Source organism: Montipora capricornis, chromosome 9, assembly GCF_036669925.1.
Source record: "Montipora capricornis isolate CH-2021 chromosome 9, ASM3666992v2, whole genome shotgun sequence".
In the NCBI taxonomy this organism is placed as follows: domain Eukaryota; kingdom Metazoa; phylum Cnidaria; class Anthozoa; order Scleractinia; family Acroporidae; genus Montipora; species Montipora capricornis.
In genome coordinates this window covers 41,535,426-41,549,601 of record NC_090891.1, presented here as the reverse complement: position 1 = coordinate 41,549,601, position 14,176 = coordinate 41,535,426, and the positions used below count along the sequence as shown (strand labels likewise).

Here is a 14,176-nt window from a genome sequence, read left to right as displayed (position 1 = left end):
ATCGTGCTTGCACGTGCGCACGCATTTTAGCACAAATTCGTGCGGTACTTTGCTCAACAACGACGTGAAATCACCAAATTTGAGGCTTTGACAACAACGCGAGCGTAAAAATGTGAATCCTTTCAGTCTATTTTTACACAGAAATAGCTCGTACCAAATTATTTTTAGGATACTTATCGCACATTGTAAGACGCGAACGAGATGGCCTAACCGGGAGTGCGTATCAAAGTGCATAAATGGCGAAGAGACCTTTTCTTTGACGTTACCACTGTCGTCACGAAGACGCACTATAGCGACATTTCTCGTTCCGTTATCATTGTTATTAAATACGCCAACCAGAACCTAATCGGCGGCAGAAACAACTTTTTTTGTTCCGTGGGTGGCAAATTTCAATATCAAAAGAAATGTGACGTCATGTTTGTAAACAAGAAATATCGCTATAAGAGGGGTCGCTTCACGCTATGCTTTTGTTTGAATTCATTCAAGTACCACTGATTATCCAAGATGGAGACCAACAAAGAGACGGAACCCCTAAAAGATGCTTACAGCGCGCAAGAGCACTGGACAGGGGATTAAAAACAAGAACGGCAGATAACACCTCTATCATGTTACGGACAACGGACACATTGTAGTTCTGGGCATTTTTTATTGCATTAATTACCGCAGAGCTCTGTATGACACCACGGTTAATTAACAAATCATCCGCATTTGCCTAAGGCACCAATGCGATTACCCTTTTGACAAAGCCCTGTACAAGGAAGACAACTGTCAGTTCAGCGATGTCTAATTTCCATTTAATATCAAGCCGTTCTTTTGTTGCTTGTATACATAAATAAGAAAGGCAATTTAGCGATACAAAATTCCTCTTTTTTCTACAAAAATTACCTTATCTCTTTAGTGTGTAAGTTTCAAGGCGAAACCGGCCAGAAAATGTTCCCTTTGTTTCCGATTTAGTTTCAAAGATATTGACCTGTTTTACGATGGTCCACGGTTCAAATTTAAATTCTTACGTTTTTTCAAAACTCCAAAAATTTCTCTCGTAAATTTTCTTCGATATCAATGTTGTCTAAGTACGAGTGAGGGGGGTAAGATTACAAGAAACCGCATGCGGAAGCGAGTTGATTAACCCTTTCATTCCCAAGATCGAAACGTGTATTCTCCTAACTAGTACCATAGATTTCTTTTTTGGGTGGTCATGAAAATTTGGTGTTATATATCAATTCTAAACACATCGTAAGCTGATAATTATGTTCGTTCTCAATACCTGTCTGACTGACATTTCATTGAAACTGTGAGGAGAATTTAGATGCTGAACACTCCTAGGAGTCAAATGGTTGAGGTCAAGGAACCACCGTAAGATTGACTTGCGAGCCGACGTCTTACTGTGGATAGCAACGACAACGGCACACAAATGTGCATATTTTGTGGGCAAAAACAATAGCTTTGCACGCTCTGCACGTGCGTTTTTCATTTTTGTCTGTTTCTTTGCCGTCGTCAGCAAAACAACAACGCGAAATAACCAAATTTAAGGTTTTCTGAACGACGCGAGCACTTGAGATAAATTTTTATTCTCGAGGGACTGCCACACCATTGTCATTGACGTTCTCGTTGCTAAAGCTCCCTATTGCAGCTTTACCGACACCTTTTGTTGAACTCCGAGTACTGGTTGCTGACCTTAAGTCAGTCTCTGTGATGGGAACTTTGACTTGGCAATAGCTGTTATTACAGTTGAGCCCAAGTTTCAGCGGTGTCCGTTTTAGAGCGCACGGAGTGAGGTTTTCGGGTCAACATTCGATCAGATATACAGAAGAGTAATAGATTTATCGCGCGACATGCGAAAAAAATAATGAGTTCCTATGCCCTCGATAGTTTCACATATTTCTTCGGTTAACACATCTATATATGCTAATAAAAAGAACCTAATTGTTAAAAAAGAATGTCTTCACTTTACATTTAAAAACTGACAGTGATTCAATGTTTGATTGTGTCTGATTGTGGCAGGCAGACCGTTCCATAAATTGGGTGCTGCGACCGCAAAGGCCCTCTCTCCGAAGGTCTGGGAACAGCAGGAAAATATTTGCATTACTTGATCTTAGATTGCAGGACGGCCTATCGGCAGTGAGAAGTTCAGAAAGATAACCAGGGGCCAAGCCCCTCAGAACTTTAAATGTCATAAATAGTATTTTGAAGATTATCCTATCATTAACAGTTGACCATTGTAAGTCCTGAAGGACGGGAGATATGTGATCAAACTTCTTTGTCCTTGTTACTAAGCGGGCTGCTGAATTCTCTGTAGCTTTTCAATTTGTTTAGAAGGAAGGCCATTAAGTAGTGCACTGCCACTATCTAACTTATAAGTTACAAAGGCATGCACTAATGTTTCAGTATCAGATTGATTAAGATATTTACGTATTCTATCAATGTTCCGTATAGAGAGCGGAACTGATTTACAAATGTTATTGACATAAGAAGAAAAATTCAGATGCCTATCTAAAACTACACCTAGATTACGAACTGAATTGACGGATTGAACTACAGTTCCATTTACTTCTATGCCTTGTAATACTTCCGTCTTAGTAAACCTTGAGGAGAAATGTACAAACTCAGTCTTGCCAGGATTGCAAATCAGAGCATTATTTGCACACCAAATAATTACATCCCTGATGAAGAGTTCAAGTTTAGCTAATGGCGTAGCACGGTTTTCACCAGACTGTATCCGTAAGTATAGTTGGGTGTCATTGGCATAAATCATACAGTCTAGATTGTGGCTATTGATAACCACCTCCACCGGAGAAAAATACAAGGAGAATATCATACTTTCCACGATAAAATTAAGCCAGACAAACCCCAAATTACTCGAAAAAAAATTGAAGGAACCAGTCAAGAAATCACACAGTCCTTCTATAAGAAATCTTGTTTTGACCCGAAAGCCTCGTTTTCGCTACTTCTGTACTGACACCGCTGAGTCGTGGGCTCAAATATAATAGCAGCTTTTATTTTGATTTTCCTTCTCTTAAAAACATATCATAGTTGAAGTTGCTTTTTCGGCCTTCGAAGTTCTGTGGACCAGAGGCTGCTCAGCCTCTCGCCCCAGTTTCCGCACGGCCACTGTGCAATACCTATGAACAATTTCTTTTGAGGGACAGGCATAAGGCCAGTTCTTTACATGGTTGCCCTTTAAGAGCGCGCTTCAATAGCTTAAATAGTTAAATTACTTTCCTGAGAACAAATAGTCAATGTTTTTTTTACAACACGAACTAGTAAATGAACAATTATTAAGTCTTTACATGCGCAATTAACAAGATACAGAGTAATATTCATCAATTTCATACCTAGAAACAATGATTAAGAAGAACTGTTCTAAGCAAGTTGCACTTTATCATGAAATTATCTTTTTATGTCATTCTGTTCGTCAGCATACATACATGTCTGGATAACATTCCAGTACATTACGTCCAAACAAATTTGTTTGTTATTAACCTTCCTCTGAAGTTGGAAGACGGAAGTTGGGTATAATCCACGACTTATTTTCGCATGTTCATTTCCCGATGATCAATGATCATTTACTTCCTGTGCTGTAACCTTGTTCTTTGTGGACAGCGGTCCGTCATTTCGGTTTTCAACGAGCTATCAAATCTTGAAGTTATTGCTTGTGAAATTGTTCGACAACGCACTGATGGAGTGCGGTCCCAACAAACCGATCCGTTGCCTTTGCTTACGTTGTTCTGTCATCTGGAGAAAAGGAAAATATATAACTCATCAGTTTTTAAAGAATCGCACAAAACCATTTCTTAGTTAGGGATTAAAAGACGTTCTGCTTCCTGGAATAACGAAGTCAAACATCTTCGAACAGAAGCCCTCATGCATCTCCTTCTTTCAGATATGTCCTGGAAGACGCACACCGATTTCAATAAGCGTCACGAAGTGTCCCTTGCTCTTTTCCCCAACTAAGGATAAACAGCCGTATTTACCTTATGCGAAAAATAACGCTAACCTTTACCTTATCGTTGGAAATAAGTGCTAGCCACCGCCTACACGGTCAATGTACGATCCCCAAGCACAGCACCACAGCTGGGTTTAATTAGCTGGGGGTAGGTTTTGATGAGGAAAACCATATAGCAGGATCGAGCGTGTTTGCCTTACATGTAGAATATGACAAGCCGATCTTGGAGAAGTTCTTCTCTTCTACGACAGGCCTTTATTTAACAAGGAAAAAGCACACCATAGACATTCCCTCATCTGATTTTCCGTTTTGTCCTCGAATAAGAAAAGACTACGAGAAGGTCCACAGAACGTGATACGATAAAAAAACGCGCAAGAATCTCACTCCCAGTTTTTGCGCGGCCGTTTCGCCTGTTTTGTTCGCGTCACGCGCGACAATTTGGGAGTTTAAGCACGCGCGTTTTTGAGACGTGGACGGCGAGCGGAAGTGAACATTCCGCGTGCCAGGACAGTGGTGTCTCCCAGATTTTTATACTAATCATCTCTAATGGAGAAAAGATACTTAGCAATAAGAATGTGGTTGCGTGAAGAGAAGTTAAAGGGAAAACAGCTCACTTTGGGTTGCCGTCCGCGTCTCAAAAACGGGCGTGCTTAAGCTCCCTAATTAACGGGACTGAAACTGACCTGTTCTTTGAGTTCATTGAGTTGTTGTGATAAGGTGAACACCAGCCGAGTCGTACTCTCCAGTTTCTCCTGAAGGTTTCTCATTTCGTTTTGTTCGCTTTCGCCTTCGTCGATCGCCAGACTCATGGCACGCATGCGTGGAAACCACTCAAGATTGTGCTCCTAATGACGAGAAGGAAAATCAAAATAAGCCCATTTAAACCACCAGAAAATGCACACATCTCTCACAAGACGCTTTCTTGAGGAAACGACAGCCTGTCACTAACGGGAGTTCACATTTTCACAATTTTCGACCACCTGGCTTCCTACAGTTCGAAAAATTTACTTTTTAAAGTTTTCGTTTTCCTCTCGGTGGAAACAGTGATTTTTCACCATGTTTTAAATAAGATTTCAATCCACACTTAACGCTTTAAAACGATGGAAACAATTACGACCTGGGATCCCGCATTTGTTCTGTCCGCTATCTTCCTGATAGATGCTCCGACATGCCGCTCTAAAACCGTAAACGCACAGGATGGAACGCTCTTTGCCCAATTAGAATTTAAAAAACGCCTTCGTTTTCACATCTGCAGACTAAAAACGCTTTTTGCGTCACCGCTGAAAAAGATGTTTGCTCACACATATCAACACCTTAAAAAGGAAACAATTTTCAGTACAGACTACTTCAAAACCAATTTTCGAAAATCTCTGGTCAAGGACAATGGGCGAAAAACATATCAGGAATCTAGCATTTTTAGCAGAGAGGAGAAGGCCGTCGTATGAGAAGTCTTATGGAGTTTGAGCTTATTTTATACGTGGTCCTCGTAGTATCTACTCTGTTGTAACGCACGCCTTAACGTACCTTTATCATCTGACTGACATAACTCTCGGGTCCAGTAAACTCGGTCGTGTCCTTGACTTTCAGCAGCACAATAAAATACAAGTAATGCCACATATTGTGCTCGGAGTTTACGTGCTCATCAAAAGACACCGTTTTGTTGTCAAACGCAGATCGATCAAGTCCTGCAATAAACGACACAACACGTGAATTACCCGCGATACTGGCTACGTTCGGGAGGCACTTCATGGGTTATCAGTGGCTTTAAAGGACCGAGCAAACAGCTTTAACATTTGCTTCGATATCCGTTCAATCTTGCTGAACCGCGACGCTGAAACCGTTTACCCACCCCTCCCCCCTTTCAACCGTGTTGAAACATGTTGAATCGAAGTTGAATGAGTTGCAGGATGCAGGGATGGCGCAGTGGTGAGAGCACTCGCCTCCCAGCAATGTGGCCTGGGTTCGATTCCCAGATCCGGCGTCATATGTGGGTTGAGTTTGTTGGTTCTCTACTCTGCACCGAGAGGTTTTCTCCGGGTACTCCGGTATCCCCTCTCCTCAAAAACCAAAATTTGACTTGATTTGTTTTAATTGTTAATTTCAATTTACAGTGTCCCCAATTGGTGCTCCAGCGCTAGAACGACTAGACACTTAAATAAAGTTCCTTTCCTTTTAAAAGCGTTTTAACTTTGCTTCAACAACCATTCAACGTTTCTTTTGTTTCGCGAATGTTGAAAGAAGATGAAGTCGTTTGTCCCCCTTTGTACCCCACTTTCAACATGTTGGGTATGCGCGTGCGCACTAATCGCTCTCTCAATGACGTATCCACGTTTGTATCTATCGCAACAAGTCTGTATCCATAGTAACAACTACGGCTGCAGCCTGGGACTGAATACCAAGCCTCTTGTGAAGCTTTCTTGAATCCAATGTTGATAATGTGTTGAAACCACCCCAGCAGTCGACATCGTTTATCGCAATTCAACAAAATCGAACGGATGTTAAAGGAAATGTTTGAAGCCGTTTACCTGGACCTTAGGATCCACGACGCCGACGAAAACGTCACCTCGAAACATAATTTTTGCTCTGTCGCAAGTCTTTCGCGATTATTCCGTCTCCGGTTCGCGTCGTACATTATGGGCGAAGTATCTCGCTCACGTCGTACATTATGGGCGAAGTATCTCGTTCAAGTCGTACATTATGGGCGAAGTATCTCGTTCACGTCGTACATTATGGGCGAAGTATCTCGTTCACGTCGTACAATGTGGACGAAGTATCCCGAAAACAAATTAGATAAGAGCTGTTTCAGAGTACAAACGGAGAACTAGAGGTTCGCGTTTGTGTGCTCTGTGACGTTTACGTCAAATCTGTTGATTTCAAGTGGTTTTTAAGCAGAGTACTGCCAAATGTGCTAAAATCCGTACCGCAAGTGCAGCACCATTATTTCCCATTTTTAAACAATCATATTGTTTTGTGGCCTTGTCATTGCCGTCGCCCTTACTTTTACTCCCTATTTACAAATCGTGGTCGAGTGGAATCCGAGGTCACGGTAACCTTCGAAACAAACATTTTCGTGAGAACGAGGTACAACGAAGAGACTGTTTTCGCTTTCTGGCCGCGAAAGAACCTTCGGAACACTTCGTTCGGGCTCGCTCTTCCGGAAACGACTGTTCCGTTGGCTAAATGAACGACCACCGATGACAATCCGGTCAGTGGTCAGTCGATAACTTACCACAAATAAAACACGTATTTTTAAGTATCTCTTCCTTATTTTGTTTCTCGCTCCTCAGGTCAGCAAAAGTGTCAATGATTACACCAAATATCAAGTTCAAAACGATGATGATGACGACGAAGAAGAATAACAAGTCATACACGACGCGACCGACAAACATGCTCTCCTTCAGGGAGGGCCGCCTGAGAACGTCCCCAATTCCGCCCCCATTTCTGAGGCCCTGATTCAGCGTGGTAACTATGCACATTAATAAGGTGTCACAGGCGCGCTCCTTGGTGCTTTCTTCAGCGTCAGAGTCTGTTTGTCCCACGGACTCTGAAGCTTGGCACTTTATCTGGTCTGACGAACAACTGCCTTGTGAAGACGATGCTGAAAGAGAGAAAGAGACAACTAAGAGGGTACGTTTTGATCACAATACGCAGCTTTATGTCGTTTTAGTGGCTGATGCGGTTGCTTGAGCTCCCTTTAACACAGTTTTCCTACAACGAGGTGGAATCACTTTGTATTCCATAAGCAGGCACATCTTGCAATAACTAGTCATTATTTTGTGACACGATGAACATTTAATGGTGCGCGAAGTCTACAAACAAGTTGCTGTGCTGTAAGTAAATATCGCCTCTTCAGAATAAGCACATCGTGTCCAAACAAGTCCTCCAAGAAAACAGCACTGAATACTACAAGTGCAGCGATGAAGACGTGAGCCCGGTTTACTAGATAACCTCTGTGTGCAATGTTGGTTAATAGATTTGAAATCTTGCAAAGAAAGTATGAGCAAATTACCACTTTTGGCGACCAATGATTTGTCACTTTTTGATGGTTAACATTTGGCTGATTATCAAAACGTTCTGGCTCAATATCGAGAAGGTAGCTTAGTTCCAAAGATTCCTTCAACTCTTGAAGAAATGTGCAGAGCGGGAAGAAGTCTTCCAGAAACAAGTTGGTATCTTAACTGAAAAAATGTGTAAACAATGACACAATACCGAAAATTCGACCTGGACTCACCGGTGAGAAGGTTTGGCGACGGATCTGTTTCAATCAAAAAATCATCTTTGAGGAACAGAAATCCTATGATGGAGAACATGTACACGAGTATCAGTGCCAAAATGGCGGTCAAGATTATCGAACGGCCATTCCTAGTAACGCTTTGAATCACGTTCCAGAGAGTGTCCTCCCGGAAGATAACGTCTAAGAGCTGAAATTTAGAACAAATTTCATAACAGTGAGGAGATCTTGTTCTCAGATACCAAAGGTTTTTGCAAGTTAAAGTTCTTCGTTGTACAAAACGTGTAGGAAAATTCAAGTGCCGTTCATAACGTTCCTCTCTCACACAAAATAGTAACCCTTTTGTAAGATCGAGGGACCCAAACTACTACAGTACAGTACAATTGAATTTTGCGTCCAACTTGTTGTTTCGCAACGCCATGGCGAGACAAGCCGCACGAAACAATGCCGAGTGTAATCACGCCTTTATCTTGCTGGTTATGAAAACAGCAGTTGAGATAACCCTTGCCGTTAGAGTCAGTGGCAAAATCAGAGAACTAAGGCCCGGTTCAGACGCCGATCTTTTCATGAGCCGAACTCAATTCGAATTTGGACCGACCCAAATTAACAAAAGTACGCCTGTTGATTCAGACGCCGTTCTTTTTGGCCGTTCCTAATACAGTTCCAGTAAATGCAGTGTAAATGGTCAGCAGTTTTCAGGAGTAGTAAATAAACATGGCGGATGCTGCTAACCTACACATCCATCGCCCAAAATCGATGCTTATTTTACGTGCCATGTGGAAGAAAGCGGTACTGAATTCGAAGAAAAAAGATGCAGACCACATTGCATTTTCAAACGTTGAGCACTTATTGCAAATTGGTATTTGACATTTAAGGCAAGTGTACTTTGTGTTAGAAAAACACGAACTACACATATCATCTTCGCTGATGCTACCTTGACAAGCATAAGTAGCTCTCCACGTCGCCATTTTGAGCGAGTAACGTGTACAAGCTCCAGTACGCATGCTCTCTGAGGTAATTTGTTTGCGAAATACATTATAATAATTTATGCATTAGGATCGGCACATGAAAAGTACGGCGTCTGAATCAAAGCCGTTCCAAAGGCGAAATTCCCGGCTAAGCCAGGAGGGAAGAACGGGTGAGCCGTTCCAAATTGATTCAGACGCCGATCTTTTCATGTACTTAATTCAAGGAATTAGGTTCGGCTCATGAAAAGATCGGCGTCTGAACCGGGCTTAATTTTTCAAGCTTCATAAATGAAACAGGGTTGGTACAGTGAAGTGAGGGTTCGTCCTCGTCTTATGTCTTGGGTTTGATTCGACACTCCGAATTATATGTGGGTTACATTCGTTGGTTCTCTTCACGTGCACTGCTACAAAAATGTTTCTCGTCTGGCACTCCGATCCCGCACTATTAATTTCAAGGTGACTTATCGGTTCTAACGCAAACGGCAAGAAACTAACGGTCATATACGGTCAGGAACAGATAAAACAGGATTGGAAAACAAACAAACAAACAAACAAACAAAAAACCCCTTATTTTTACGGGCTGTCATTCTCCATAAAGAACTCGAGATGTTGCATGGATCCGATCTACCTAATAAACATAGGTAATTTATAGAGCGAAGGAGAATTAAATTTTAATAATATTAACATTATGTGCACCGATCCATCTTCCTTGGAGTCGGGATATTACGTTACCAACGCAGAGCGCAGCTAAATGAGACCGGGTTGACAGTACACATATTGTAGCTCCTCTGGTTCAGTGTGCATAATCGGTCAACGTACAATTTGTTTGTGCTGCCGTATTTTCTGAGGGGGGAGGGGAACGCGGTACCCGGAGAAAGACCTTGGATTCACGTCGAAATCGACCAAATTAGGCCCATATGCGAACACATGGCCAAATACTAAAAGGGTTGAGCCAGGGTAGCAGAGGAGTCAAAGCCACCTTTGCCAATGTTGGGCGAATACTTACCAATATAGAGTAGAAGAAAGTATGCACAGCGAATCCCAGGAAACCAAAAGTTAAGTACATTAGATGAAGAACTAAATTTCTGTCGGACAGCAGCCAGCGAACGTTGTGTTCAAACGTGCCACGGTTCCCAACATAACTAACTATAAATATTGCTTTGATAATAACCTGGAAAACAAACAAACAAACAGACAAATTAGTAATTTGACACAGCTTATCATTAAGAGAAGAAAAGCCGGGCTGTTCATTAGTCCGTAGTTCGGCTGGAACAAAAATCTGCCTTAACGATTAGGATCAGCCTTCTTGCCTGCTGAACGTCGGCCTCGGGTTAACTTATTGTATCTTTGGGGGATTTTTGTCAAGCAATGGGCCTTTAAAAATCATGCCAGTCAGATTAAAAACGAAAGTTATATTCTTCTATCCAGCTCAAATAAGTCAGTAGGCGACATCAACAGGGAAATCCTATGTGTTCCACAAGACATGGTTAAGTTAGCAAATATTTGACACAGGACAAAGCCGAGAGGCATGGGTCGTTTCTTGATTTTGCGCCACAAACTGTAACCCATTCATGGTTTTAAAAGAACTTTTACACTGCAAAGCAGTTTGGGACGTCAAATGAGGAAACGACTCCTGTCACTTACAGCTCGGACGTCGGTCCAACTGACTGACAGTTTTCCCAACTTTACAAAACGAGTTCGAATCATGAAAAGCGAAATTTCGACGCGAAACTGGTAAAACTCCCGGACGAAATAATCTGTGTCTTCCCACCAAAGGCAAAGTTTTTCATCTATCAAAGGAGAGTATTTTAATTTAGGTGCACTTCAACATGACTTGGTTGAGTCTCGCAAAGTTCTACTCTTACATTTGCTAATCCTAATATCCTAAGAGTTGGTTCCAGTCCAACCGAGAAGATGAGTCTGAGAATCGTGGAACCCACAAACGTTCTGACTCCAGAGGGACGAGGAAACGTGATAATAATGAAAAGAGACACCAGCATGGCCACCCAAACCAGTAACGACAGGCGCGAGTCCAGCTCTGAAAAGAAATGTAAGTTTGAGTCCAGTGAAAGCTGGTAGAAAATGTGAGATCCTTGGCCACTCCATCTTATGCCCAGGATTGCAGGAAATGACACAAGCGCCCCGTCATGATAACCGTCATGACGTGTCCCGTGGAGACAACGCGTCAAATACGTATTTGCAACCATGAAGTTAACAAAAGCGTTTGTGATGTTAATGTTTGCATTCGGTGTGCAATTGGCGTTAAAAATTCTGGAGATACAGAGGGGCCGCAGCCGGGATAGCACATCTTAAAACTGAAAAACATATTCTGGCCCGCTAAAAATATTACAAAGTACAAGCTTTCGACCACCTGAAGTGCAGTCTTGTACGGGTAAATAATGCAATTAAGGCGGTCGAAAGCTTGTACTTTGTAATACCTTTTGCAAGAGAACGTTCTTTAGCTTGAAGCATTAAAATTAAATTACATTTCTTTGAGGGACTTTTAATACAGCATAGCCAATGAGAGGCAAACATTCCAATTAGCCAATCATAGCGCAGCAAGCTAATACACGCAGACGGCGCAAAAGCGCGGGAAAACGAGCGCGCGCACGCTATAATTGACTTTGGCTCTTCGTTTGATTGGTGGAGAACGTAGCGAGTGATTCAGTTTTTAAACCCACTGATCTATAAGCGTTCTCTCAAAAACAAAATGTTCAAATGCTACTAAGAAATCAAACAGGGAAATGCAAACATGAATAAAAGGGTGGATTTCTTCGTGAGGACAATGGAAAGTGAAGAACCAATTGACGAGAAGAATCCAAACACTCTTATCTTAAATTCCTTCAGGAGCTCGACATTGACACGTACCGCCCGGTCCGTCCGAAAATGGGTAAAAGCAAGCCACAAGAAGATTGATGAGCACCGCCAAAATGATGGAGATTTGTTCCCACAATGTCATGCGGCTGCTTACTCCAAACAGAAATCGACTCTCTGAAAGTGAGAACACAAATATTGTAGCGAACAGTAAGTACAGAATAAACTGAAAACGGAAATGGGACAAAAACCTAAAGCCAACCAACCACCCCTTAATCAAAATAAACATATAAGTAACAAATGATAGTCTACCTCTAAGTTTCTTCTGCCACTGCATTTCCCGGAAGAGCTCTTCCGTTCGATCAAAGAAATCAGACACCTACAAAACAATTCCGACAGAATAATTCACCTTTATCACTCGGCGGCCATTTTGGAGTCCGTGGGGAATAAAGGCTTTGTCTTTGCATTGTCTTTGCATTGTCTTTGCCCGTCCAGCCTCACACTGAATGAGAGGTTCGACGGGCAAAATCTTTTGTTTGGACATTGAGTGATATGGGTCTATTTGAAAGATTCAGTCTTTTGCTTTACAAGAAATCGCGATAGAAAAGATATTGGGCCAGATTTTTGTCTTCTCTCTTTTTCCTCTTTACTATTTTTACAGCAAAACGCTTTTCTATAGAACTATTGATAATAAATAAACAAACAAACAAAGAAAAACAGATGAGTGATTTTTTTCTTTCCTCTACCAGCAAGGAAAAAAGCGGACAATGTGTCAGAGCCTCCAACGAGCGAGTGATCTCGCGAGTGTCTTGCAAATCTCGCGTTCCACCATCGCGATCACGAGAGATCGCGGGAACCCCACCAACTTTCAGTACTTCAGTGTTTTTTTGGTATATCTATCAAACAAACAACGTCGGATAACATAAAAAAAAGTTATCAAACCTTGCTATTCTGGTCGTCTCTCTCACAGGTCTGGTAAACGTTTATTTTGCTTTCTGCCGTCAAAAATTCACAAACACTCGGAACTGGAAATACAATTTGTTCCATGGCGCGGTCTCGACGAACGATCTGCAAAAGCAATAGTTTCATGATATTTTGATCAAAGACTGCCAACAAAATGCTTAAACCGTGAGAATCGACCTTTTTTCTATAAAATAATTCCTTAAAAACGGAGCGCTGACGTCGCCAGTAATTGTCCCTCAGCCCTTGATGCTGTGTGAAAGAGTCGAGTTCAGTTCTAATCACTCGGCTTTGAAACACTATATAATTTCATTTCATATTGACCATTATACCTCGATCTGTGCCGTGTGCTTGGCATAATATTCCAAGGCGCCCTCAGTGATATGTTCCTCTATGTCGGATGGAGGGCTGGGTTTGAGCAGACTGGCCATTTCCTTATTCTGTTGTGATAGCTGAGGAATAAAGGCGAACGTGAACGAATGTGAGGAAGGAACGATAGCACTGCACTAAATTTCACTTCCAGTAGTGCCCAGTAGTCTGAAAGCTGAGTTTAATTAACCTCCAGCAAAGCTTAAGCTCTGGTCGGTTTCATTTGATTTTCGAAAATGATTTATTTTGGTTCTTTTATTAGGGAGTTTGAGCTAACAAAACCGGGCAAATTCAACGGAAATGTCACTTCAAAAAACAAATTAGCACTATCGTAAGTCTCTCGAATTTCTTCCGCGTTGTCCACGATTTACAGTTATTCTTGGGTTTCACTCACGTGATCAACACCCATGTTTTTCAACGAAAACAAAAGAAGACGTTAGCATAATAATCACTCTAAATTCCCGGAGGATTGGATCGGGACACCAACATGGCCGCCATTTCATTGTTTGGGGACACCAACATGGCGGCCGTGACGTCATGTGAAATCCAAGAATACGAGTGAACTATCCTATGACTGGAATTGTGCGACCTTTTACAAGAAAATATAGGGAATAAACGGTTAATAGCAGGATGTTCACGCTGTCGTCAAAACCAAGCATTTTTTACGCTGTTGTTTGCACAGTACCAAAGAAATGTACTCAAACTTGTGCCCCACATGTAGCACGACTATTTGTCCTCTTTCTAACCAATGACATTCTCATTGTGTGACAATGCAGTTGATTCACTTGATTGTCCAAGCTCCATCTCTTACCAAAATACTTCGGCTGTAACCATATCCAAGTTTGCGAAAGAAAATGACAGCAGCAATAGTTTGCCGGATAGGGGAAAGGC

At 41.9% G+C, this 14,176-nt stretch overlaps 1 protein-coding gene across 2 annotated transcripts in view; it reads right to left on the bottom strand.

The window, feature by feature from the left end:
* Positions 1–772: 772 nt before the first annotated feature.
* LOC138015054 (inositol 1,4,5-trisphosphate receptor-like) overlaps positions 773–14,176 on the bottom strand; it is a 72,386-nt gene continuing 58,982 nt past the window's right edge. For both annotated transcript variants that reach the window (XM_068861953.1, XM_068861954.1), the window contains 11 exons: positions 13,249–13,368; positions 12,899–13,024; positions 12,269–12,335; positions 12,011–12,133; positions 11,008–11,180; positions 10,149–10,313; positions 8,175–8,364; positions 7,173–7,541; positions 5,468–5,628; positions 4,627–4,788; positions 773–3,732 (listed from right to left, as the gene is read on the bottom strand). In XM_068861953.1, the coding sequence (XP_068718054.1) occupies positions 3,631–3,732; positions 4,627–4,788; positions 5,468–5,628; positions 7,173–7,541; positions 8,175–8,364; positions 10,149–10,313; positions 11,008–11,180; positions 12,011–12,133; positions 12,269–12,335; positions 12,899–13,024; positions 13,249–13,368 (1,758 nt within the window). In that variant the 3' untranslated portion in view covers positions 773–3,630. The remainder of the gene's footprint in view (positions 3,733–4,626; positions 4,789–5,467; positions 5,629–7,172; positions 7,542–8,174; positions 8,365–10,148; positions 10,314–11,007; positions 11,181–12,010; positions 12,134–12,268; positions 12,336–12,898; positions 13,025–13,248; positions 13,369–14,176) is intronic.